Below are 25,288 nucleotides of genomic sequence, written 5' to 3'. Positions count from 1 at the left end.
TTACCTGGATAGGAAACAGAGTGAAACCTTGGTGTTTGGGTTAAGGCGCAAACAGATGTGTTGAAGTGTGAGGAACTACATCTCTTGAACTCGCTGCTGCTGTTACTCATCGCCATGTTACTGTCCAGAAAATAATGAAGTTTGAAGCCTTGATGTTTTAGACGTCGGCCACAAGGTGGCGGCAGCACGGCATGTTCCCAGAGCCCAAACACTCGCTCATGATTCCTTCTGTGTCACCAACAACACCAGTCTACAGTGTTACTTTAAAATAACATGAGAAGAAAGATGCTACACAGAGCAGAGCATTGTTATTGATATATTCACACTGGTACAGACACAAACTGATCAAACTTTAACACCAGAAGAAACAGTTTTTAACGGAGGGAGGGTTCATAGATCCTGGATTTAATAATCCATTTAAGATAGGGAGAAATCTTAAAGTCCTTCATGTTCAGTCCACCTTAAGAGAGTCCACAGAGCCTCTCGCTGACCTCCCACAGTTTCCGGGCCACGGCGTCGTCTCTGGCCTTGGGACACACTTCCTGTACGGTGCAGCAGGCGAAGTAACGTCCGCTCAGAGGTTCGATTCCCTCCTGCAGGGCGCAGTGCAGCGTGGTCTGAGCTCCGGCCTTTGGGTCCAGGAACAGCAGCTGGGCCACGGGCTCGATGAAAATCTTCTGCCACAGGCTGACGTGTCTGGACAGCTCTGTACGAACCACACCTGCAGGAAGAGAGAGGGGTGAGAAACACACGGTTCAACACAGTGATGGATCCAAGGTCACAGTGACCTCACAAAACACACAAATGGTTTATATTTTATATGACTCTGGATAAACAGGATGTAACCTGAAACTACATATATACGTTTGTCATGCAAAGGTGTGGAAATGACCCTGATTACCTGGGTGGAGGCTGTAGCAGGTGACGCTGGTTCCTTTCAGCCTCTTGGCGAGCTCGTGGGTGAAGAGGACGTTGCATAGTTTACTGTTGCAGTACGCCTGGAAGAACTGCCAACTGTACCTGCCGGTGCCCAGGTGTTTGTTTGCTGCCAGAGCCTGAACAGACAGACACACACACACACACAGAGACACACACACACACACACACACAATTAACACAGGATCAGCTGAGTGACAGGGATCATCACTGAGTGACAGGTGGTACAACAGGCATGTGATGATGTCACATGTCCAGGTGTTGACTCGGACTGTGAGGCGTGAAGGAATTCCTTTATGTGACAGATTTCACATGACGTCATGTCACAGCCGAACACACATGAGCCCTGAAACAGAAGAACCGGTTCTAACGCTGAGAAACACAATGTTCCTACATCTGTTGAGTATTCGAGGACATCTGAGGAACGGCAGAGACGCCTTCGTCTTCTCCAGTGAGAGAAAGACACTGATGATCAAACCTTTTTATGAACCTATTGGACCAATTGGAGGGTAACCTATCAAAGTAAAAGTACTTCCTGTGATTACAATGTCACATAAAAGTACTTCCTGTGGTGACAGTATCACAGTAAAGGCCTGGTACGTGGCACACTGTTCCCTCCATCTATTAGCAACTAAACAAACAAAGCTCAGAAACTAAACCATCAATGTTGTGTGCACGTATGTCGTGTCGGCGTTTTCAGTGCTCACCTCGAAGTCGATGTGTCCCCAGCGGTGAGCCATGGAGGACAGGGTGACCACCCGTCCTCCCCCCGCCTCCTTCAGCCTCTCCAGCAGGAGGCAGGTCAACAGGAAGTGGCCAAGGTGGTTCACACCGAACTGGATGCCGAAACCGTCCTCGGTCCGCCCGTCGGCCACCAGACCTGCAGGACAGACAAAGATTTAACTTGAAGATTATTCTTCTGTTATAGAGAAATATAAGACGAGTCTCTGTCGATTGTCCCTGTTTGTCCCTGATTTAACTCTGACGTTGGTGTTTTAAGCAAAAGCAAATATTTACTATATTCCTTTTGACATGTACAAGTATTACTTTGTGATTTTTGAAGTTAAAAGCACTTGAACAACAAGTCCCAGCCAGGTTCATCACTTTTTCCTCCTGGTTCCTCCTTGTCCTGGTTGGAGTAAAGACACGGCTGCCTGTCATTCTCATAACGTTGTTTCATCATGTGTGAAACTAATGAGATGTTCAGATTTGACTCAGCAGCTGACAGTGTCTCTGAAGTCGCGTTCAGGTTCAGGTCCACTTCCTGTGATGTGGTGACGTGTGTGTTTGTGTGTACCAGCGTTGTTGATGAGCAGATCCAGCCTGGACTCAGTTTTTAGGAAAGTTTCGGTGAAGCAGCGGACGGACTTCAGGCTGGCCAGGTCCAAGTGCATGTAGAGAACGTCAGTACTTCCTGTCTCCTGCAAAATAAGACAATGTTGGATTCACTACAACTATACCACAGACTGTAAAAAAAGACTGAGAGTCAGATAGATAAAAAAGATTGGATATATACAGTTAAATCACTTAACCTGCAGCCGACTTCAACCCCAACACTTCAACTCCTTTCATTTCATACACAACTTCAACTTCTTTCAGTGCTGACATGTCAGCAAATGTTGCGCACTTCATTGCTTTCATGCTTCCATCCTTCTCTAACCCTCCTCACTCACATCTTTCTCAGCACATTTCACTTCACCTCTCTTTACTAACTCTTCAACTCCCTTCAGCAAATAAAGAACCTCATGGTTGTGACACTTCCTTTCTTTCTACTCTTGATCCTCCTTCGCTCACATTAGTGCAGGAATGCGGTTCAGCTCCCAGCAGTCACCTGCCCCCAGACATTATGGTGTTGCCGCTGGCGACATGTATGTTGTTTTGTTTTCGTGTTGTTTCAGAGCGAAAAAACTCATAATGTCAAAACCTGAAGGAAATGTTTCTGAGATCAAGACAGAACTGTGGACATCTCTGGTTTCATAGCCTGGTTCCTGAATCAGCGCTCCCGTCAATACTTAAAGACTACAGGTGTGATATACAACCGTCCACTTAAAAACCAGAATCACCTCCTCACAGTTGTATCCCTCCGCCACTCAGACTAGTTCCAGGTTACATCCTGTTTATCCAGAGTCAGAGAAAATATGAACCATTTGTGTGAAATTTTGGCTTGAGTAACGCTTAAAAAGTGTTTTGTGAGGTCACTGTGACCTTTGACCTTTGGCCCCCAAAATCTAATTAGTTCATCATTGAGTCCTAGTGAATGTTTGAGCCAAATTTGAAGAAGTTCTGTCGAGGTGTTTCTGAGATATCGTGTCCACGAGAATGGGAGAGACTGTCAACCTAAAAAACAAAATGGCTGCTGCTCTGACTGTCGCCGGGCTGACACATAAAAACTATAAACACCTGTTGTATATCGGCGATGGCGGCCTCGGCTTTGTCCCGGTTTCGGCAGGCCAGGATCACTCTGGCTCCCTTCCTGGCCAGGTGCAGCGCCGTGGCTTTACCGATGCCGGTGTTCCCTCCTGCGGCAAAAACACAAGCTGTCAACAAACTCCATCCAGGAAGAGAGTGGAATCAAAGAGGATGGTTTTCATTTTCAGACCTGAAGTTGATGAACACAAACACGAACAGAGAAAAAAATGACAAAAGGGCTCAACAGCCACTAACATGATGGATTACAGACGTTTAAAAGATCGTTTTTAAAAGATCAAAATCACAATAAAGCATCTGATCAGTTTCTCTTCTCTGCTGCTCGTCACCCTCCGTCCCTTCAACATGAGAACAGAATCATTATTTTAATCCTCCAACACTTTGATTTAGAGGATTTCAGTGGGTCCTGGATGTAAGTTCAAGATGTAAGTTAATAATAAAAAAAAAAAATCAGGTTGTTGCGACAGAGATCGTTGCCACAGAACAGCCAGTAATAGTAACAGTAGTAAAAAATGTCCAGAGACATTAAAATGCCATTAGAACATCACAGGAAGAAGGTGGCAGTTTTCTGAGTCAGGTGCTGCAGGTGCTCTCCTCCAGCTGCACCATGGGAACCTCCTCTGTGTCAGAGCTTCGTCCTGATTGGCTGAAGGCTTCACTGACACTCATGACACGTTCTGTTTTTCTTTCTAAGAACTTCTGTGGCCAGTTTCACAAAGTTTTCTACTGAAGTTTGACACTTAAGGTTTAATTTCTCCTTAGCTGAGGGAGTTACTTAAGGGTGTTTCACAGAATCTCTTCAAAGGTTTCCTTAGTTAAGGAACAAAGTTAAGGCATTTACAGCAGTGAAAGAGGTTTTACAGCAGTAAAATTCTTCGCTTCGTTAAAGGACATCATCATCATTGTCCTGTGCTGCGTTCACTGTCTTCAGAGTCAGAGGGACCTTTAGTTTTTACTTTGGTCTCTGAGGTCTTTTGTGCAACAGTTTAACTGACTGAGTGTTTCCTTAAGTTTAAGACTAAGATAAAGAGAAAACCTTAAATACCAAGGAAACCTCAACTCAGACAAGAAAATCTTAACTTTGAAACAACTTGTTTTTCAGCATGACGTCAAAGGAAACCTTAACTGGATTTAAAGGATAATCTTAATTTTTGAGCCTCCTGTGGTTCTCTCTCTCTCTCTCTCTCTCTCTCTCTCCGGAGTGCAGTTGATTTGATCCTCTCTCTGTCAGATCAGTTTTCACTCACTGAGACTCAGTTTTAATTTTCAGTGTGAAATCTGTACAAAACAGTTTGTTGTAATTTCTTTATCTGCACATGAAGTAGTCCGTGTCCCACCTGGCTGCAGCCTCTTTCTCCTCCACCCCTGCAGCTCACGTTGACCATCAAGTCACCGGAAGTGAGTCTCACCTGTGATGACGACGGTCTTCCCGGCCACCGCCGCGTTCCCTCTGCACTTGGATCTTTTGAAGAGCGTCTGTGTGAGGAAGATGTATCCTCCCAGGAGAACCGCGGCCAGCACCAGCAGGTGAAACATGGTTCGTCACGTCTGTCTGATCCACCTGAGAATCACGGAGTGCCGCAGGAGCTCGGGTCTGTCGCTTATGTATCCACCTGGAGGGACTCACCTGTCGGAGCGGTTCTTCCTGCCTGAGCGGGGCCGGTGCGTCACAGCTCGGTCCGGTCCGACCGGTTCACCTGACGCTCACCTGAAACTCTCTGCTGCTGTTTGACCTTTCACCCACTCACTCACCCCCCTGAACCCCAGAGACACTAAACCTGAAACAGAACTTCCTGCCAAAACCTTCAAATTAAAAGCCCAGGTATTTTATATAAAGTTTACTCCATAAACGCGGGGATTAAAAACACGTCAACATTTTAGATTCTTTACTGTTTCATATTTTATATTTTACTTGTGACTGCATTTATTTGACAAGATTAATTACAAGTTACTTTGAAGATTCAGATTATTAATGTGATAAATTATAACGTGATGATCAACAGGATGTGTTTACACTTTAAAGCATCATTACACGTGTGAAAACAGACTGGGTCAAAATATTTGCTCATTTGTGTAAATAAAAACAATTATCATCAATAAATATTTGTCAAAATTGCGTTCAAGGACAAACTTTAATGAGTGGGAGAAAACATCACACGTGACATTTATCAGTGGGGAAAGTGGATCAGACCTGTTGTTGTAATCACGAGTCTGTAAGTGTCACATTCATGTGAACCTGTGGAATAAACACGAGGCTCTGAGGTTCCACGTCACGACAGGCCGCAGAACCTCTCGCTCAGCTCCCACAGCTTCTGGGCCGCGGCGTCGTCTCTCGCCTTGGACTCGATGTTGATCAGCGGGGAACACTGGGTGAAGAAGCGGCCGCTCAGGTGCTCGATGCCGGGCTCCAGGGCGCAGTGCAGCGTGGTCTGAGCTCCGGACTCAGCGTCCACAAAGAAGAGGAAGATGATGGGACTTAAGAAGAGCTTCCACCAGAAGCCGGAGTATCGGCCGATCTCTGTCTTAATGGCTCCTGGAGAGAGAAAAGAAAAGAACCAAAGACTTTAACTGACAATAGATTTAATTCACGAGGACTGGAAGAAGAAAGAGATGAAAAGTACTGAAAGACTAAAAGAAAAATACTCATCGAGAACAAACTGAAAATAATGACACGCAAAGACTAAATGTTAGAGATAAAAAGTCGACATTGTGTTTAATGTTAAGTTTCATGCGGAGACATTAGGAACACCTGTACACCTGCTCACCGGTGCACGTGTCCACCCAGCCAAACTTCAGACACTGTTCAAACATCAGACTGATTGTTGGTGTGAGTGTTTCTGAAGCTGCTGATTTCACAATCACTACAACTACAACTGCGCCTGGCGGCTGTTGGCTCCACCAACCGGTCCAGCTGCAGTCCAGCTGCAGTCCATTAGCGCGGGAACTCTTGAGTTATGGCCATAAATGGGCTTTAAGAAAATAACTCTGTCTGTGCAGAGCGGTGTAAAAGAAAAAGAAAAAGAGGACTTTTGTGTGGCGTTTTCTGCTAACAAGCCTTTCTAAGTGTCTGATGACGCGTATCGACGCTCGCCACGAGCCTCGTGACGCACAGACGCCGCCAGGGAAACAATCAGATGCTTCTCAGCAGTAAGACTCTGAAATGACTTCGATTAGAGATGCATACCATTTACAGATTCAGATTTAAAATTGATTTACAAAAACAGCATAAAACTATCATTAAATAAACCATTTACAATTATGTCACAGGAAAAGTAATAAAGCATTTCCTTTATTTCATATTTTAATAGACATTAAAAATAGGAATTAATAAATGAACGATTAATCCACCAATAAATACTTCTGATTTAAAAACAGCATAAACGCTCATTAAATAAAGAACTTACAAATATATTTATTAATTCATGAATAAATAATAGAATTTGAAAAACTATTTGAAAAGACATTTTAAAAGACATTGGAGAGCTAACCAGTGTGTTTCACCAGCACTGAAGACCCAGGGTCCCTGAGAGTGACTAAGCTAATCGATTAGCTAATTGGAAAAGGAAAAACAGCTGGAAAAGGGAAATGGAAATAGAAAATTGATTCCGGAAATGTTTTCCCATTTTTTAAATGTCTTTTCAAATAGTTTTTCAAATTCTATTATTTATTCATGAATTAATAAATGTATTTATAAATTGTTTATTCAACATGAGTTTATGCTCCATTCTTAAAAATGAAGTATTTATTGGTGGATTAAACTTTCATTTATCAATTATTTTTTACAATTCCTATTTTTAATGTCTGTTGAAAAAAAATTAAGGAAATGCTTTATTATTTTTCCTGTGACCTCACTGGTCCTCCATACTTAAAGGTGAGCAGTAAATCAATCTATCGGAGCCAGTGTAAAGAGGCGAGGTCAGGGGTGAGGTGATAACCCTGACAGCAGGATTTGGAAGCAGCTGCAGGTGGAGGAGGAAGTCCTGCTGATACCTGAGGAATCTAACTCATCTGTTTTCTTTTCTTGGCAGAGTTGGGTTTCCATAACAAGGACTCAGAGTAACCTGTGGTAAAAAGCTGCATGCAAACATTAACATTAGTAAAAATCAGATGTGTACTGACCTGGGTGGAGGCTGTAGCAGGTGACGTCGCTGCCCTGAAGTCTCTTGGCGAGCTCGTAGGTGAAGAGGATGTTGCACAGTTTGCTGTGGGAGTAGTTCAGGAAGAGCTGGAAGCTGTTGCTGCCCAAAACTAAATCTCTGTGAGTCGTCAGACAGTTGAAATCCACCTTCCCAAACGCGTAGGCTTTGGAGGCCACGGTCACCACACGGCTCGGCCCGCTTGCTTTCAGCCGGTCCAGGAGCAACGCCGTCAGCAGGAAGTGACCCAGGTGATTGACGCCAAAGATCATCCCGAAACCATCCTCCGTCTTTCCGCTGTTCATCAGACCTGAGGACAGAAACACCAGGAAGTGACAGAGTCCAAGTTAAAACTGTTATCTCTAAAGGACCTGAAGTTAGACGATTCGTCCAGTACAGATATTCAGGATATGTTTAGCCTAGCTTAGCATAAAGAATAAAGGATGTGGATATCAGGGCCTGTATTTATCAAACTGCTAACAGTGAAACATTAAAGTAAAAATCTTTCACTTAAATAAATAAAAACTATCAAATGTCTTTGTCTAAAGATTCTGTTAAATGTCTTAGAACTGAGCTGCCTCTGTTTTCTGTCTGATGAGGATGATGATAATAATAATAATAATAACAACGATACTTAAGAAGAGACTAGTTTTAGACTGTTATTTACATTTTAACAAGTCTTTTTTTATTTATCCAGGTTATAGTGACATATATGGTTCACCTATTGTACATTTTAAGATTACACTTATTCGATTTTGGTGGCTAAAGGTCAAAGGTCAAGGTCACCTCACAGAACACTTTTTAGCCATTACGTTAATATTTTAAGGGATTCTGGATAAACAGGGACGTAACCTGGAACTAGTCTCAGTGTGCGAGGGATACGACCACGAGCAGGTGATTTTAGTCTGCTTTAATTTGACAGGCACAGTGAGAGAGAGAGAGAGAGAGAGAGGACGACATGCAGCAAAGGGCCACAGGTCGAACTCGAACATGTGGCTGCTGCTGCTGCTTCTACTTTCAGTCCGAACAACACTAGAACTATAAATAACAACAAACTGACCTGCGTTGTTGATGAGGAGGTCCAGCCTGGACTCAGACCGGAGGAAGTTGTCGGCAAAGGACCGAACAGACTTCAGACTTGCCAGGTCGAGCTGCATGAAGATCACCTGGTTGTTCCCCGTCTCCTGATCACACAGCACAACACGATCAGTCAGGTCAGAGGACCTTTAGATCAATACATGGGTTTCCAGCTTTTATCATGTTCCATTATGAGCGTTGTGTTTCTCAGCTTTGTTGTTTTTTTGTTTTTTTTTTACAACAAATATCCTTAAACTAACATTGATACAGAGAAAAGGGCAGATTCACTTTGAATGTATAACTGTGTATCATCAGCATGATGAAAACAAACCTTATTATCACCAAGTGACAACATACTGTGTTATATGTATTTCTACAGAGGAGAAGAGGACCTAGAACGGAGCCTTGAGGTACACCAGATGTAACTGTGTCAGTTAAGTCAGGCATTTTATTAACCACACAATTCCTGGAGAGTGAAACAAGTGAACAATAAACCTGGGAACCTAAATGTCAATGAATGGGGTGATAATCCTGGTGACCCGGTGTGTTGACCTCTACAGTCAGAAACTCTTTCTTTATCTTCACCTGGACAATTTCCTGAATGGCTGCCTCAGCTCGCCCTCTGTCCCGGCAGGCTAGGATCACTCTAGCCCCCCTCCTGGCCAGGTCCATGGCCGTGGTCTTGCCGATGCCAGTGTTTGCTCCTGGAGAACAGGAACACAATCATTTTTAGTAGTATTCCTTGAGACTTGCAATGAAACTAATCATTTGACTAGTTAATGATCCATTTTGCTTTAGAGCTTTACTCTTATTCATTTGAGGATGAATTGGTCTGATTTTCTATTTCTAAATGGAATTAAAGAGTTTTCAATCGTCTTGAATTGGAGTTGATGAAAAAATATTTTTCAAATCCATTAGTAAACGGTTAAATGGATTTATGCATTAATATACTGCTTTTCTAGTCTTATTGACAACTGTGCTTTCCAGTTTGAGTCAAAACCAGCAACAACTCAAAACAGCATGGAAGAAGAAGAAAATGAAAATGGGGGGAGGGGGGATTAAAACAAATTCCTAAAAAAAAGGGCCACATTATGTCTAACATAGATTTCTCCTGACTGTCCACTGAGCACATCAGCGTTACTTCCTTCTTCTCCTGTACCGGCAGCTTTGTCTGCGGCTGTGAACTCACCGGTGACGATGGCAGTTTTCCTGTGTAACTTGGCAGTAGATTTACATCTGGGCAGCTTGAGAACGGTCATGAGGAGAAGAAAATAAAGTCCGACTGACAGAGCTCCAAACAGCAGCAGCTCCTGCATCATCCTGTCTGCAAATACACCAAACTACTGACAGGCAATGAACCAAACATGCACACACACAGTGAGGCAGTCAGTCAGCTGCTTCAGTGTGTGTGTGTGTGTGTGTGTGTGTGTGTGTGGACTGTTATGCAACAGTTTATCGGCTGTACCAGCAGCTCCACGCCCTTTCCCCTTCACAGCCAGTTTCATGTTTCCTTACAGTTCTTGCACCTAAACTCTGCTGCAGAGATTGGATCAATAACAGTTTACAGGCTGACGGTTCATTCTTAGGAACTCCAGGGAGAGGAAGTCACCATGAGGCAGGAAGAAGGTGGATTAACCTTCAGAAAGTAAAAGCCTGTGATGAAACCTTTGTCACGTGAGTGGGGAAAAGTAGAAGTAGTAGAATAAATATGCAGTTATTCAGTGTGACTGTTCTCAGCCGCTACATGTTGATATAATCAATAATGCTGTTCATATGAATCTTGAATTGCATCACACATTCACAGGGAGATCAGCTAAGCCACTGTGTCAAGGTTGAATGCTTGAAGCTGACTTCTCCACCTTATGGAAGCCTATAGGGGACTATATTCAAATGATAATGTAATTCCACAAAAGCATTTTAATTTCCCATATATGTATGTGTTATTTGAGTAAAAATGAAAATATAAATTTAATTAACCAATTTTCATTTTCACATACTAGGACCATATTGAAATGAAAAAGGAAAAGCTGTTTGACATTTAATTTTCAAAGTCATGCCCTGCTGCACAGTGGACATTCAAATGTTAATTTAAATTTGAAATTAAAATGCAACAATTAACCTGCACTGTAAAAAAAAGTCCTAATTTTACAGAAAATAACTGAAAATTTACAGTAATATTCAGGTTTTTTTTGTGTGTACTTGTGTACAAAAGTCTGTAAAATTACAGAAAGGATCTGTGAATTAACAGCCAAACTTCTATTTTAAGCATTATGCCAATAATAATGAATTACATTTATTTCCCATTTTGGTAAAGAAAAATTACATACAAATCTATGTAAAATTACTAATTATCTGTAATTAAAAATGTAGCTTGTTATTATAAAGGTTAATGTCCATACAAACAATTTGAAGATCTTCTCTGTAATTTCAGGGTAAATCTTATTAGTTTTATATTTATGTGACTTTTACATTCAAACTTTGTGATTCTGGATGAAATGTAAAAAACTTTTTTTCATCAAATCAAACATTCAAACTTGAAACAGAAAGGTTTGAGGTACTGGAATGTATCCCAGCATGCACTGGGAGGAAAGCAGGAAAATGGTTTATCTCACACACACACACACACACACACACACAAACACACACAAAAACACACACACACACACACACACACACACACACACAAACCTATGGACAATTTAGAGTCCTCAGTTAATTAAATGTGCATGTCTTTGTTCTAGTAATCAGAGGAAACACATGCAACACTGCAACAAAGAACCAGGGTTGAAGCTGAACCAGGAGCTTCTTGCTGTTGTCTTCCTGCCTGGACTTTACTAGTCTGTGTGTTTGTGCCAGTAGAAACCATATCTGGATGAGAGGGTGGAGCTGGGGAGGAGGGAGGAGGGAGGAGGGAGGGGTAGATCTGACCTGTGTCCTCGAGGACACCAGGTAAACCCACCTGCATCGGCAGCCTGACAGCAACAGGCTCCTGGCTGAGCCGTGCTAAGATGCTGCTAACACGGTTAGCTGTCACAACTGTTACATTAGTCTTACAGGCTAATATCATATATGTGAGGAGTAACTTGCTATTGTAGTTGTAGTTAGCATGTGTGCTAACGTTAAACTGTAAAACAACGTGCAGCATTGTGTGGCTATTTCTATGTTAGCTTTAATCAACGACATAAATACTAGAAATATTTAAATGACAACACTGACAATGAAGGATAAAAAAAACATGCTGATGTCAATTGGTAAATACTTTCACCTGTGGAGGTGGTGACAGTGCTAGAGATGATCCATCACTTAATCACTGTTTAATATTTATAAATCCTGATCTTTAAAGTGTTGCTACCATCACCTGTCAACAACAGCAGAAGTGAAGCTGCAGGTAAGAAACTGAACCTGTGAATACTGAAGACAGATTAATAAACTAACTCATCAGCAGTTAGTCTGTCATTTCATCAGAGGAAGATGAACTGGGAGGTTTTCTAGCATCATCATCATCATCATCATCATCATCACAGCACATCAGAGAACTAAGGATGTCCATGCAGTCTCCCTTCAACCAGATGAATGGAAACTAATGTGCTGCTCTGTACATGAGCTCCTCCTTCTGTTGGCACAGATCACTCAGTTTTCACAGTGTGGAAACCTTTCAAATGACGATAAAACACAAACACTTGAGTTAAGATGCGGTGGATCACAGTTAATCACAAATATCGATCAGCTGTCAGGATAGGTGCATGAATGTCTGCTTCAGCTGAGGACTGGTTTGAGTATTAAATGAACAATCTTCTATAAGACAAATATTTGTCTACACATTTTGTAAACGTCACGTTATCTTAACTTGAACTATCACGACGTTTCGATGGACAATGTATTAACCAACATTAACGCTGCGCATTACACTAACGCAGATCAATTAAACTGGGTCACGTGGAGAAACACAAACCAATCGTCGATAGATTAACGTCGATTAAATTCACCTTTTTATTGGGCTTTGACTGAACACCTCCACGAGCTAACCCAGGTTGACACAGGTTATCAGCCCAGCTCGGCCAGGTACCGTTAGCATAGCAATCGCTAAGTTATCAGCTAACGCTAGCACTAGCCGGCTAGCTTGGTTAGCAAGGTGCATCTTCACCTGAACTGTGATATTAACAGGGATGCTAATTTTGGCTAGCAAAGAAACAGGCTTAAAACAATATGTACTTACCAGAAAAAATGAACCGCTGACTCCTCTGAGTTTTTGAGAACAACTGAACACAGAACAAGATATTTACAGGTAAACAACATGTTGGAGCTAAATGTGATGAACTGAATGAGTCACCTAAGAGACGTTAAGTGAATTTATATCCTGCAAAAATATCAGGTAAGAAAACATTTACTCTGTTGTTTTTATGACGTTATTTGTGTTCATGTCGTTTATTTCGGTTTAAAAATAGACGGATAAACCAATGTCATTAAGTATGTGTGTTTACACTGCGTCATTAACGTGTTAAAGTGAAACCGCGATTAGCGCGATAGTGTGTGTGAGTGTGTTAATGTTGTCAGCTGGTTTAAAGCTTAAATGAACTGATGAGAGGTGAATGAGTGAAGTGAATGAGGACACTGTCTTGTACACACTTGTACACTCAGACAGAGAGGACCAGGAAACACATTGAGGAGCAGAAGTCTAAACTCTACCGGAAACAGAAACTCCAGAGACTGGCGAGGAGACGCTGCAGTGACGTCAGCACGTAAACGGTCCCTCACTGCTGGTGATGAAAGGTGATGTACTCTGAGTAAACGTGTTACTGCGGCACATTTTTAAAAGGGGAAGAGGAGGGTAAAACATCTTATATGGGGATGATAATAATAATATATGATAAAAGTATTAAACAACATCTTTAGGCTGCCAAGGAGCCAGTATCAGTTCCCAGGTGAAAACAGCACCAAGAGCAATCAATTGATTCCAGTCAGGCTCTTTGCAGCCTGTGCACACAGCTGATAATTATTAATGTACACTCAGTTGACAATTTGTTAGGAACATCTAGTTAAAACTGATATAGTCTAATACAACAGCCCTGCAATAAATCGTCCTTCATGAACATTATACTGTTTATACAGAGGTGTTTCTGTTATTTGGCCTCTTTGTTGATATAAATAGGTTGGACAAAATAATAGAAACTCATAAATTTATATAACTGCTTGTTATACCAAGCAATACACCATGAATGAATGCATCCAAGTTCACGTTAAGTTCTATGTGCTTCTATACAGTACATAATATATACAGTTCATCATACTATTTGCCTTTTTTTAATCCTAATAAGTAACATACATTATGTTTGATCATAACAATTTAGGAAAAATCTGTAGAATAACAGTTTTTTTCTGTAGAGCTACATGTAGCATCACTGTTTTGAGCGTGTTTGATCATAATGAATTGGGAGAAATCTGTAAAATAACAGTTTTTCTCTAGAAATATTAATGAAATCCTTCTCTAAATTTATTGTTTATACACTTTATTTGAAATAGGATATTTTACTTTAATTTTACGGTTCTTGTTTGGCAGCCGCTGCTGCCAGTCATTTGACCTTTTTTTTTTTTTTTTTTTTTACGATTTCTCTTTTACAGTGTGGTCTAATAGACAATATTTAAATGCAATTTAAATAGTTCCCTATAGGCTTCCATACTACCTGTTTCTGACAATTTTACTTGAGAGTTTTTGAAGTATTTGTAACTATGGAAGCGCACTGCATTCACGGAATAAAAAACAGATTATAATACTAGCTGGTATTACATACTATAAAATTAGTCAACAACATGTAATTTCAAATGTAACTTTCGAATTATTATTATTTTGTTAAACTTTGTCGTCAATGTTAAAACCTTCGCAGTGGGTGATGGGGACCTCTGCTGGTGACTTTGTAGATGCTCTTTATTTGGGTAAGTAATGTGGAGTAGGAGCAACAGTTTCCACAATATTAATTAATACCACTTGACTAAAAAATATCACACTAACTGGCTAAATTTAGCTTAATCTGAACCTACATACCACCAGTTCATTTGCAAAGTCTCGTAGCAGTAAAAGTCTCATACATTTCACTTTTATTTTGACGGTTTCATTCTACTTCCGACTCACCATCTCAATTGACTTGTGGTTTTTGATTCAAGGAAAAAAACGATTAATTGAAATTACACCAAACCAGAAACTTGTTCCAACAGCTCCTTTTTCTTGATTTTGATTTAAAACTACATGGCACCTTTCCAGTTATTTCATAATTACGAGATAAAGTGTCTATTTTTTTTATTGATAGCTAAATTACATGTCATGCTATGGTCCGTTTTACCTGAACGCATCATTGAGTTTGAAGTGGCGCTAACAAAGATGCTAGCAAAGTAAAATAAGCCGTTAGTGTGTATTTAGCCGGAGTTTGGCGAACATACATTTGGGCTCCTATTCATCGTGTCGACCCCGGCTTCACATTTATTATCATCAACTTTCAGCAAATCATCGTTCCGCCAGAACTCAACCACAAACCTTAAACCTTTAGCTACAGGCTAAACAAGCTAGTAAACAACTGAGCCAAACACGCTAACCCATTCTTCAGCAGTTTAAAAGAAGTTAATCTATAAACCTGAGATAAACTACCACAGTTAGCAGCCGAACAGTGACTTACACACATTTAAAAGGAAAATGTAACTTAAACTCTTCAGAGTTTAACTGAAGCAGGTGACGTGACTTTTTGTGATGCGTTCAAAGTATTGTCAAACAAAAACCGACAGTAACCTGTTCAAAACACTGTCGTCCATTAACTGGCTTTCCATCTGAACGTGAACATGATCCTGAACATAACTTTGCCCCAAAACAGGAGAATGTTTAAATAAATAAAAAATTTCCAGGACATATTACTTTCTTTTTCTCTCATTTCCAATGTGTTTTCAATGACTGGAAAGCTGGTCAACTGTTTCCCATGTTTTCCAGGACATGTGCTGGTTGAGTAGAGATTTTTTTTTTTCCTTGAATTGATCAAAAATCATCCCCATTTATAAAGGGCTTATAACGCATAATTAATGGTTAGTAAATTATTTACTAATTCTTTACAGCTCAGTTGTAAGACAACAATAAAGTTTTGGGTTGCCAGGTTGTGGAAAATCCTCCTCCAGCTTGACACAAACTGTGTGTAATTTAATAAATGGTTCAATCATAACAAGTCTGCAGCTGTTAATTATCCGTTTACTAATAGAGGTTTGGTCCAGATGTTCTATAGTTTGTTTTCCATATGATGAAACAACAGATAAATAAACATTGGTCTTATTGCTGCTTATAGTTGATCTATAAAGGCATTAGTTAGTGATATTTACCATTAATTACAGACTCGTAAATGCAGGTTTCTCGGAGAGTGGTGAAGGATTGAGGCCAGTCTGAGAACAGGTGACAGACTGGTTTCTGTGTCAGAGATGAAGGAGACCGGAACTGGGTTAAAACTAGTACAGACTTTTATTAGAAGCTGTAGGCACTGTGGAAACTGTCCTCGGCAGGGTTTGTCTTTGGTCAGAGTCTCTCATGTCTCTGCTCTCATCAGTTTTTCCAGAAGTTCGGGTTCTGGGCCATCCTCCTCTGAAAGTTTTCATACCACTTGAGGACGCAGCTGGACGGGATGAAGGTCTCGTTGGGGTTCGGCGTCATCTGCGCCTGTGTCACGGCGAAGGAGGAGGCGAAGTTGTACAGACTGTCCAGCATCTTCTGGGTGAACTGCAGGAACGAGTCCACGGTGGACACGGCGGCGCTGGACACCGGCATCTGCTGGGCCAGCTGGTCCAGAGCCTCCACCGACACGCCGACCTGAGCCACGGAGGGGGACGAGGAGGAGGAGGCCATGGTGCCGAAGGGGTGCGCCCCGCCCTCCCCGGCCTTCAGCCCGGAGATCTTGAAGATGGCGCTGGGCTTCTCGTTGGTGATGAAGCCGAGCAGCTGCCACACCGGGCCGCCGCTCGCCGGGTCCGGGAAGGAAAAGTAGACGGCACCGCCCATGCCGGCGGGGAACGGCACGGTGCCCAGCATGAACACCACCACGTGGTTCACGTTCTCATAGTCCGGCAGGTTGAACACGAACTTGTCCGAAGCGACCTGCACCGCGTCAGTCTGCACCAACCTGCCGGCGACCAGACAACCGAACATCCCCGGTGACTGTCCGTTAGCCGTTAGCCGTTAGCTGCAGCCTAGCCCGCCAGTTGGTCTGACTCAGCAGCTCCGAACTGCTAACTGCCGGGTCTTATCCGGTAACAGGCGGAGGAACGGATCCGGCCGCCGCTGACACTGAACATACAGACAGCAGTTACGGGCCGGTGGAAAGTTCTAGCGCCGTCAGTCATGTCAGTACGGCCCACTGCGGCTGCTGCTCGGCTATCGACTTAGCTGACTATCTGGGTGATTTTAGCCCCTCCATTATGTTTGACAGGCAAATCTTTCTCTCACTTTCTCACTCTTCGCACTTTTTCGCTCTTTATCGACACATTTGTCAGAATCATCTCATCCAACTGTAACCTTCAACACGTTACTGGTTAAACGTGCGGTATGAAGAATCCTACCTTAAAGACTAAACTCGGGGTAACAGCGTTAATGTAGCGGTATGTTGTTGGCAGCGTAGACGATCGATGATTCGTTAATCGACTCACTGCCAACAGCCGAGCAGTTAAGTTAGCGGGAGATAGACCGGAAAAGAGACTTCTTTATTAACAAATTAAAACAGAAATGTCGCGTAAGGACGTAATAGATATTAAAAACAAAATAAATGAAGACATGGATACGGCATTTTAAGTTTTATATTTCACGTAAAAAAAATTAAGATGCTGTAATGAAATATTACACAATTAATATTTTTTGTAAAATTATAAAATTTTGAGATTTACATTAAAGCACAAAGGATTTTTGTTACATTCAAGTTGTTGTAATGTCTTTACCTTCCATGTAGTGTCTGTGTCTTATACATTACATTTAACAATATAATGACTCGTTTGAGGAGTCCTCAAAACCACTTATTTTTGTCTTTATTTCTACTTACTGCAGTTGACAAATATTTTAACATCAGTGTTGAATATAGGTGTTATTATATAATTTTAAGTCATGTTTGTATACACATTAATGCAACCTACTCAGCTCTTGAATTATGTATTTATGTTTGTTGTACAATTCAATTAAAAACAAAAAACATAACATTGAAGTTGTTGGTTAATAACTACAAAAAGGTGATATTTGATGTAATTGATTGAATGTAACATGCTGAGTGGTTGGTAGTGGAATCTTTTACTGCAGGAACGCAATATTTTTCATCAACAGAAATTTTTATCTGCCACCCCAGCTTGTCTCCTCTCTCTATTTGAGATATTCTCTCTTTTTATCAATTAGGTCTCTATTTTTCACAGTTGTACACACGTAGAGGATTAATGGTAAAATTAGTTGAATTGGCTAAAATGTAATGTACTTAGATTAACAAAAAAAAAAAAAAAAAAAAAATGAAAGGAGGTGTTTTATTTTGAAAAACAGTGACCGGATGTACATTCGGACCGTTCCTGCTGACTTGACACTCGGCTCGATTCAGCCGTGGGGAGCTCAGCTGTTTGCCTGGAGACATTTACAGCATCAAAATAAACTGAAATAAAGTTTCTGCCGGCGACGTCCTGGGCTGACACCTTCCCTGCGCGGATTAACGACTTTTGACGGACTCTTAACAGGTAAATCGTTTCGTTTTATGTCCCGGTCTCTGTGTAAACTTTTGCCCGTTAGCTAACCGGGTTAGCCACCCCGATGCTAGCAGCGGAGTCAGTTATTCTGCAGTTTGTTTCTTAAACAGAAAACAAGAAGGTGTTTTGTAGTTTGTAGGTTTAGTGCAGTGACAGAGGCGTTTTTCAGGACACAGCAGCTGCTGTTAGCATAGTTTGCTACATGTTGTACTAACGAGTGATGCGTTTGCGGGTCTGTTTTGACTATATGAACCTCACCACAGATGCCCCGAACTTTCTCCTCAGATAGATTCAGATATTGAAGAAATCTCATACGTTTGTTGTAACTGCCCCAGTTGTAGAAAATATTCTATTTCTTGGACATAATTTCCCCCAATGTTAACCTGACATATTTGGAAATCTTGGGAGTTATATGTTACCTTCACTGACTAGAGATTAAATTCAGTTTGAACGATGAACCAACTGGTGCAAACGAGGTTTAAAAAAGCAAATGAACACACCCTGAAAATCTCACCTGCAGTGGTTTAATTTCTCACTTTGCTGCAGTGATGTGGAAGTGTACTTTCAGTACGCTGTGACATCACTGGTGGGTGTGGCTACAGGTCTAACAAGGTGAAATGCACATACACATTGATCTCTGCTGAGATCATCCTGGTTGTTTTTATCTTTCGTTTTGTTCAGTTTCTATTTTCAGTGGATGAATTGACGCATGGACGAGTGTTTTTGTCCCTTCAGATCTGCTGGCAATCAGAGCTGGTGTTCACTGATCCAGCTGTTCCCATCCTGATGCTGATGCTGCTCCCTCAGCTGATACTGAGTCCCGAGCTCACTCATTCATGTTCACAGTGACATGAGGTCAGAGAGGTCGTGGCGTCTGTAACCTGTTGTGACTGACTCAAAGTTTCTGCTCAGAGACACGGAGTCTTCTGCCGACGCTTGACTTTATGTAGCAGCTGTATTTAAGGTGGACGTGTCACATCACAAACCTGATCTTCTTCAGAGAAGCTCAGTATTGGTGCTGATACTGAACTCCAGCCTCCGGCCTGAACCACGTCACGCTGAACTCAACATGTTTTACTCTGTCGGTCGACTTCACCTTCAGCTCTGAAGCCGAGATGGTGATTTTTTTTCTAACATTTTCAGAGATCAAATGATTAGTTGAAAAAAATCATTGGCATCGTAATCGATTAGGAAAATAATTATCATCCCTCGTTAATTTATTGATAAAATGAATCATGTAAATTAGGGCTGAACAATTAACCGAAAATATAACTGAAGCCATAAGTGAAGCGTTGTGCTGCTGCAGAGACGCTCCGGCCTTTAAATCGTGACCTCTAGATGTAAAGCCTCAACAAAAATCAATCATCATTCTTATCATTTTGCAGTGAAAATGAAATGACACAGTCGCACTAATTCCAAAAAACTTTCCAAAAATAATTGCAATATGATTTTTTCTCTGCGTATCGTATGACATATCAACCTTAATTTAAACCTTAATTTCTTTTTTAAGTCAAAATGTCAAAAATTCAGTTTCCAGTTTTTCTAAATAAAACAAATGCAGATGTGACACTTTCATTATTTTCTGGCTTTTCGTAAAATAAACAATAAAAATGTTCAGATTAGTTGATGATGGTAATTATATAATGATGCAGGAGGAAGCGGAGAAACGTCCTGTGATTAACAGTTTATTAAAAGCTCAAAGTGACATGTTTGTTCTGAGGTATTCAGCTCTGCAGGAGAGAGTCTGCTTTAAGCTCTGTTATTTTCTCTCTGAACTGTGTGTGTGTGTGTGTGTGTGTGTGTTTGTGTCTGTGTGTGTTTGTGTCTGTGTGTGTTTGTGTCTGTGTGTGTGTGTGTGTGTGTGTGTGTGTGTGTGTGTGTGTCTGTGTGTGTTTGTGTCTGTGTGTGTTTGTGTCTGTGTGTGTGTGTGTGTGTGTGTGTGTTAATGGAGGAGACAAAGTTGTGCTCTTGAATAATGTATGAGCTGCTCTCTCAGATATTCTTCCAGCGTCTCCTCCTCCTGTTCCGGTCCGATCCGCTCTGTTAGCTTCTCAATGGGAAACAAAGACCGGACCGCTCGGCCCAGAAACACTGGACGTCTCTCAATAGATCTCTGAGCTCCTTCAGCAGCGGCCATAACAGCTTATATCTGATTTATAGCGGGTCACCGGTTTGTCTTCCAGGTCAGGGTTTTCCCACAAAACCACACGTGAACGCAGCGCTGTCACGGACGTCCGGTTTCCCTCATTGGCACCTGAATGCATCACAGTGTTTACGGCAGAGACGCTGAGAGCTAAACTAATTAAAAACAGTCAGGTGAAGAAAACTGAGGCTCTGCCGTGTTGTAGGAACCCGGAGCCTGGACTCAGTGATGTTTCAATGTTTTCAACTCCAGGATTCAGACACAGTCCGTGATCTTTGGGCGTCTTCTTCCTTCTTGTCCAGATGAGGGTGGAAGTGTTGTCTCCTGTGGGGCCCTGGGTCCCCACCAGAGACAAGAAACACAGTGTGGAGCCTCAAGGAACTTCACGCAGCAAAAGGCCGTCAGGGTTCTGGTTCAACTCAGCTCAACTGGTTCAGATCAGTTTAACTGGTTCAGATCAGTTTAACTGGTCACCTTGTGCGTTTTGCGTTTCAGTAGTTAAAGGAGTGATTTGACTTCCTCTGTGCAGCTGCTTAGTTTAGTTTATTTTAACATAAAGACAGAGCAGAAAGAGAAATTTCACCTACCAGCCTCCTGTAGCTCGTGACTAACATTATAAAGCAGGAGTAATGTGAGTTCATTCCTTCTTCGTTGTTTTTAACAGGATTTAGAAGAATGGCAGAGCAGGAGAGAGGACTTCTTCATCACTGAGAAGAAGAGGAGGAGGAGGAGCTGCAGTTTCAGGATGGAGCGAGCTCACAGCCTCCTGCTGAACGAGGAGGTGTGCAGTCAGCTGGGTGAACATCAGAGGGCGGAGTTTATCTTCGAGTGGCTGAACCACCTGAAGAAGCTCCTCCCATCCACAGACAGGGTGAGAGCTGCTGTCAGAGGTCGAGAACTGACCCTGACGGTCACTACGGAGGCCCGGAGAGGACATTTCTGTTTATCACCAGTCACCTCTGCACTTTGTTTCTGACTGTTTCTGTTTCTGACTGTTTAAAGTGTGTGATATTTGATCAGCTGGACTTTTCTCCACCTGTTCAGGTCGACATCAAACACAACCAGCGGCGCCTGGTCGACCAGCTGTCGACCGTTCTGATTGGCTCCCCCGGCCCTCCGACCCGCTGGCTGCTGGCCCACTGCTTGGCTCTGCTCTACCGCCTGGGAGACCCCGTACCTTCCAGCTTATTGGTGGAGAGGTGCAATGACATCATCCGCAGCAAAGACGACTCTCCGTCAGGCCTCCCCACCCGGCTGTAAGTCAGGCTGCGTTCATGTCCCATTGGAAAGATTGGAAAACAGAGCTTCCAAGTGAAAATACTTACTCAGATTGTGGGAAAGAGCTTCGTTTGAGTTCACAGCTACAGATCAATGAACAGACCCACGATGATGCGTTTGTGTGTTTCAGGGCAGCCGTCGCGTGTCTCGGCGCTCTGTACGAGCAGCTCGGCCGGATGCTCGGCGGCTCCTTCAGAGACACTCTGACCAACCTGCTGAAGGCCATGAAGAGCGCCGAGGTACGTCTTCCTCTGAACGCCACATCTCTGTCACACAGAACAACATGACTCACATCTGTGCAGCAAGGTTTAATAAAAAGTTAAAGGCTAAAAACTAAATGAGATTTTGAAATGACAACTTCATGTTGAAAAATCTAATTTAAATAACTGAATAAAATAAATGAATGGTTTGTTTTACAATGAATTTTTAAATAAATAAATGAATGAACTTTATGTATTTCTAGCAAACAGTGAAGTTCAAAGTGCTCCATGTCAGTGATGAAGCTGATGAATATTTAAGTTTCCATGACAACGTGTGATTCACAGAAACAGCACCTCTTTGTAGTTACTGTGGTTCAGACCAACTTCAGCAGTAGTACAAAGAAATTACGTAGCTAAGTTTTTATAAACTGTAAATCCCTCCCTCTCTCTCAGTCTCAGGGTCGCTATGAGATCATGTTGAGCGTGGAGAAGATCCTGCGAGGTTTAGGCGTCAGCGCCATGCCGTGTCACCGTGACGTCTACAAGGCGGCGAGGACCTGTCTGACGGACCGATCCATGGCTGTGCGCTGCGCCGCCACTAAGGTACAGTCTGACCCTCAACCCTTATTTTTTATTTTATTATTTCTTTATTTATTATTCTATTTTCATTAATTTTATTTTTTATTTTAAAAAATACTATTTAATTTCTTATTTATGTAATAATTATTTTATTTCTTATTTTCTTATTTTATTTATTTTTTATTAAATTTTTTATTTTATTTTTATGTTTTCTTGTTGGTGCGTTCAAGGCCCCTCTGACATAACAGTGATGACTCAGAGCGAGCAGCCTCTGTCTGACTGCGCGAGCGTCTCAGGTCCCTTCACTACGACCTTGTTTCCTTCACTTGCGTCTTCTGTGTCTCTGAGTGTTTGGATGTTCGACACGTTTATTACAAACCTGCTGCTGCTCCGGTGAATCCTCGCTCCTCACAGCAGGAATAAGAGGAAGTACCTGGTGTCACATGACCAGGGTGTGGAGAAGCTAACAGCTGCTGTGTCTCGCTCTGTCAGTGTTTGCTGGAGCTGCAGAGGGAGGCGGTGTTCCTGTGGACCAGCGAGCTGGAGAACGTGGCCACTCTGTGCTTCAGAGCCTTCGAAGGATCCAACTACAACGTCCGAGTGTCTGTGGCCAAACTGCTGGGAACTCTGCTGGCTGCTGCCGTGGAGCCCAGGCAGCCCACCGGTACGACGGGGGGGGGGGGGGGGGATGTTTAAAATCACATCTGGGTGTCCGGTGTCAGGGGAGGTTAGCCTAGCTTAGCACAGCGCCTGGAGGCAGGGGGCGTCTTGATTATTGATCTGATCAGTCGGTTTAATCGAAGCAGATTCATGACTGATTTTCCTCGAGTTATTAAAAATCTCAAACAAAGAAAGTGTCAGATTTAACATTTTGTATGAACATGTAATTATTTTTAAAGAATATGGCGGCTGTAGATCGGGGGTGTCTCAAAGACTGACCCTGACCCCCTGCTGTTCAAGGACTCCAGTCTTACCCATCATGCTCGTGCACACGGGGAAGGTGGCGAGTGGTCACATGTTTGAATGAAGACCTGAACCCTTTTTTTCCACAGCAGCGCCGAGGCAGGGAGGGCGGGGTCGAAGCTCTCTGGAGGAGGTGATGGATTTGTTGACGGCGGGGTTCCTGCGGGGCGGGGCGGGCTTCCTCCGAGCCAGCGGAGACATGTTGAAGGGGACGAGCTCCGTCAGCAAGGACATCCGCATCGGAGTCACACAGGTGGGTAATCACTCACTCACCTGAGGAGCAGATTACAATGAGCAGACTCAGATCTCTCCTCCTCCTCCTCCTCCTCTTCCTCCTCCTCCTCCTCCTCCTCCTCCTCCTCCTCCTCCTCCTCCTCCTCCTCTCCTCCTCCTCCTCCTCCTCTTCCTCCTCCTCCTCCTCCTCAGGCCTGCGTGGTCTTCGTCTCCACCCTGGGAGGCTCGTGGCTGGAGGCGAACCTCCCAGCCTTCCTGTCTCTGCTGATGGAGTTGGCGTCCCACGGCCGAGCCACGCAAACGCCGGGCGACGCCGTGGTGACCCGCCGCTGCGTGTCCTTCGTCCTGAGGAGCACCCTGGGGTCCCTGCTGGGAGAGAAGGCTCAGACCAACGCCGCCAAACAGCTCTGCCTCGCCGTGGCCTCACAGAGACGAGCCATCGGTGAGCGGGGGGGGGGGCACAAAGAAAAAGTAGTGCAGTGAAATTAAGTGAAATTAATTTTAATAAATTTTATTAAATTAATAAATTAAATAACCAATTTGTGTGTGTGTGTGTGTGTGTGTGTGTGTGTGTGTGTGTGTTCAGATGCAGCTCTGACTGACGGGAACATGGAGACCAGAGTTTCGTCTGCAGACGTCTCAGCCAGTCAGCATGTGTTGGTCTGCTGCCTGCTGGAACTGGGAGGACTCATCCAGGGACTGGGATCCACTGCCGCCCCCCTCCTCACTGACAGTAGCACAGGTCTGACACACACACACACACACACACACACAGACACACACACACACACACACACAGAAGAGGAGGAAGAGGAGATATTGACTGGTGATAAACAATCTGTCGTCTCTATCTGTTACATGGACGTGTGTGTGTGTGTGTGTGTGTGTGTGTGTGTGTGTGTGTGTGTGTGTGTGTGTGTGTGTGTGTGTGTTGACACATGCAGCCCTCCTGGACACGGTGATCTCCGTCCTCCTACACCCCGCCTCCTCGGCCCGGATGGCCGCCGCCTGGTGCCTGCGCTGCGTTGCCATGGCGATGCCGTCCCAGTGCTCCCTGCTGCTGGACCGCTGCGCCGAGCGGCTGGTGGCGCTGAAGTCCTCACCTGAAGCCGTGGCCGGGTACGGAGCAGCTGTCGCCGCCCTGGTGGCCTCAGTGCAGCACTGCCCCCTGGGAATACCACACACCAAGGGCAAGGTGGGTAACGTGCACTAATGTCATGTGATGTTTCATATTAATAACAATAATAATAATGATAAACTCTATTTCTCAGACAAGAGATGCAGCTCAAAGTGCTTTATAATAAAAAATAAAACAGTGCAATAAAATAAAGCTGAACAGAAGGACAAGAGACAGTAGATGATAAAACATGTAAATGAAAATAAAAACTCAAACCAGTAAGAAAAGTAAAATATAAGAATTAATTGAAATAAAAAGGTTTTCAGCTGTTGTTTAAAAATGTTCATGGAGCATCTGTGATTGGACCAGAGCTGACGAACTTCACCAGAGAAAGTGCAGACAGCGTTTTCTTTACAGTTTAAACGTACCTGGCTCATTATCACCTGTGCAGGTGGTGCTGGGTCTGGCT

At 43.0% G+C, this 25,288-nt stretch overlaps 4 protein-coding genes and 1 long non-coding RNA gene across 11 annotated transcripts in view; 2 read left to right on the top strand and 3 right to left on the bottom strand.

Moving 5' to 3' along the window:
- Positions 1-303: 303 nt before the first annotated feature.
- Positions 304-5,096, bottom strand: LOC130180315 (dehydrogenase/reductase SDR family member 13-like). Of its 2 annotated transcripts, none has more exons than XM_056393808.1 (6): positions 4,773-5,096; positions 3,337-3,455; positions 2,234-2,357; positions 1,644-1,816; positions 902-1,055; positions 304-721 (listed from the first exon to the last, which is right to left on the bottom strand). In XM_056393808.1, exons 1-6 carry the CDS (start codon positions 4,897-4,899, stop codon positions 462-464), a joined length of 957 nt encoding a protein of 318 aa, XP_056249783.1. In that variant the 5' UTR covers positions 4,900-5,096; the 3' UTR covers positions 304-461. The 2 variants fall into 2 exon arrangements, with proteins under 2 accessions (XP_056249783.1, XP_056249784.1); XM_056393809.1 differs by lacking the exon at positions 2,234-2,357 and adding an exon at positions 2,041-2,107 and having other exon boundaries at positions 3,376-3,455.
- A 368-nt stretch (positions 5,097-5,464) lies between these two features.
- LOC130180314 (dehydrogenase/reductase SDR family member 13-like) lies at positions 5,465-13,183 on the bottom strand. Of its 2 annotated transcripts, none has more exons than XM_056393807.1 (6): positions 12,793-13,183; positions 9,766-9,900; positions 9,162-9,280; positions 8,560-8,683; positions 7,483-7,809; positions 5,465-5,896 (listed from the first exon to the last, which is right to left on the bottom strand). In XM_056393807.1, the coding sequence occupies exons 2-6, from the start codon at positions 9,893-9,895 to the stop codon at positions 5,634-5,636; spliced, it is 963 nt and encodes a 320-aa protein (XP_056249782.1). In that variant the 5' UTR covers positions 9,896-9,900; positions 12,793-13,183; the 3' UTR covers positions 5,465-5,633. The 2 variants fall into 2 exon arrangements, with proteins under 2 accessions (XP_056249782.1, XP_056249781.1); XM_056393806.1 differs by lacking the exon at positions 12,793-13,183 and adding an exon at positions 10,042-10,215.
- On the top strand, positions 10,116-12,229 carry LOC130180318 (uncharacterized). Its single transcript, XR_008829389.1, has 2 exons — positions 10,116-10,250; positions 11,318-12,229. It is a non-coding gene; the product is annotated as an uncharacterized LOC130180318 (long non-coding RNA).
- Positions 13,184-16,039: 2,856 nt separating the features above from the next.
- hikeshi (heat shock protein nuclear import factor hikeshi) lies at positions 16,040-17,371 on the bottom strand. Its single transcript, XM_056393811.1, has one exon. It carries the CDS (start codon positions 16,741-16,743, stop codon positions 16,144-16,146), a length of 600 nt encoding a protein of 199 aa, XP_056249786.1. The 5' UTR covers positions 16,744-17,371; the 3' UTR covers positions 16,040-16,143.
- A 438-nt stretch (positions 17,372-17,809) lies between these two features.
- heatr5a (HEAT repeat containing 5a) overlaps positions 17,810-25,288 on the top strand; it is a 28,708-nt gene continuing 21,229 nt past the window's right edge. For 3 of the 5 annotated variants that reach the window (XM_056393777.1, XM_056393774.1, XM_056393779.1), the window contains exons 1-11: positions 17,810-18,296; positions 21,113-21,319; positions 21,493-21,704; positions 21,857-21,965; positions 22,380-22,529; positions 22,998-23,169; positions 23,558-23,721; positions 23,895-24,144; positions 24,289-24,444; positions 24,647-24,897; positions 25,271-25,288. The exon at positions 25,271-25,288 is cut by the window's right edge and continues 94 nt beyond it. In XM_056393777.1, the coding sequence (XP_056249752.1) occupies positions 21,194-21,319; positions 21,493-21,704; positions 21,857-21,965; positions 22,380-22,529; positions 22,998-23,169; positions 23,558-23,721; positions 23,895-24,144; positions 24,289-24,444; positions 24,647-24,897; positions 25,271-25,288 (1,608 nt within the window). In that variant the 5' untranslated portion in view covers positions 17,810-18,296; positions 21,113-21,193. The remainder of the gene's footprint in view (positions 18,297-21,112; positions 21,320-21,492; positions 21,705-21,856; positions 21,966-22,379; positions 22,530-22,997; positions 23,170-23,557; positions 23,722-23,894; positions 24,145-24,288; positions 24,445-24,646; positions 24,898-25,270) is intronic. The other 2 variants (XM_056393778.1, XM_056393775.1) reach the window with 1 other exon arrangement.

Source organism: Seriola aureovittata, chromosome 13, assembly GCF_021018895.1.
Source record: "Seriola aureovittata isolate HTS-2021-v1 ecotype China chromosome 13, ASM2101889v1, whole genome shotgun sequence".
Classification (NCBI taxonomy): domain Eukaryota; kingdom Metazoa; phylum Chordata; class Actinopteri; order Carangiformes; family Carangidae; genus Seriola; species Seriola aureovittata.
This window is presented reverse-complemented; position numbering and strand designations above follow the sequence as displayed.

Excerpts from the sequence above, each read along its gene's own strand:
- LOC130180315 (XM_056393808.1), bottom strand. The coding sequence starts at position 4,899 with ATGTTTCACCTGCTGGTGCTGGCCGCGGTTCTCCTGGGAGGATACATC. Across the intron at positions 2,358-3,336 it reads CCATCGCCGATATACAACAG|GAGACAGGAAGTACTGACGT; the intron begins GTGTTTATAGTT and ends CTTATTTTGCAG. Across the intron at positions 1,056-1,643 it reads GGGGACACATCGACTTCGAG|GCTCTGGCAGCAAACAAACA; the intron begins GTGAGCACTGAA and ends CTGTCTGTTCAG.
- LOC130180314 (XM_056393806.1), bottom strand. The coding sequence starts at position 10,081 with ATGAAACTGGCTGTGAAGGGGAAAGGGCGTGGAGCTGCTG. Across the intron at positions 9,281-9,765 it reads GAAAACTGCCATCGTCACCG|GAGCAAACACTGGCATCGGC; the intron begins GTGAGTTCACAG and ends CCTGTTCTCCAG. Across the intron at positions 5,897-7,482 it reads CTGCTACAGCCTCCACCCAG|GAGCCATTAAGACAGAGATC; the intron begins GTCAGTACACAT and ends TTCTCTCTCCAG.
- hikeshi (XM_056393811.1), bottom strand. The coding sequence starts at position 16,743 with ATGTTCGGTTGTCTGGTCGCCGGCAGGTTGGTGCAGACTGACGCGGTG.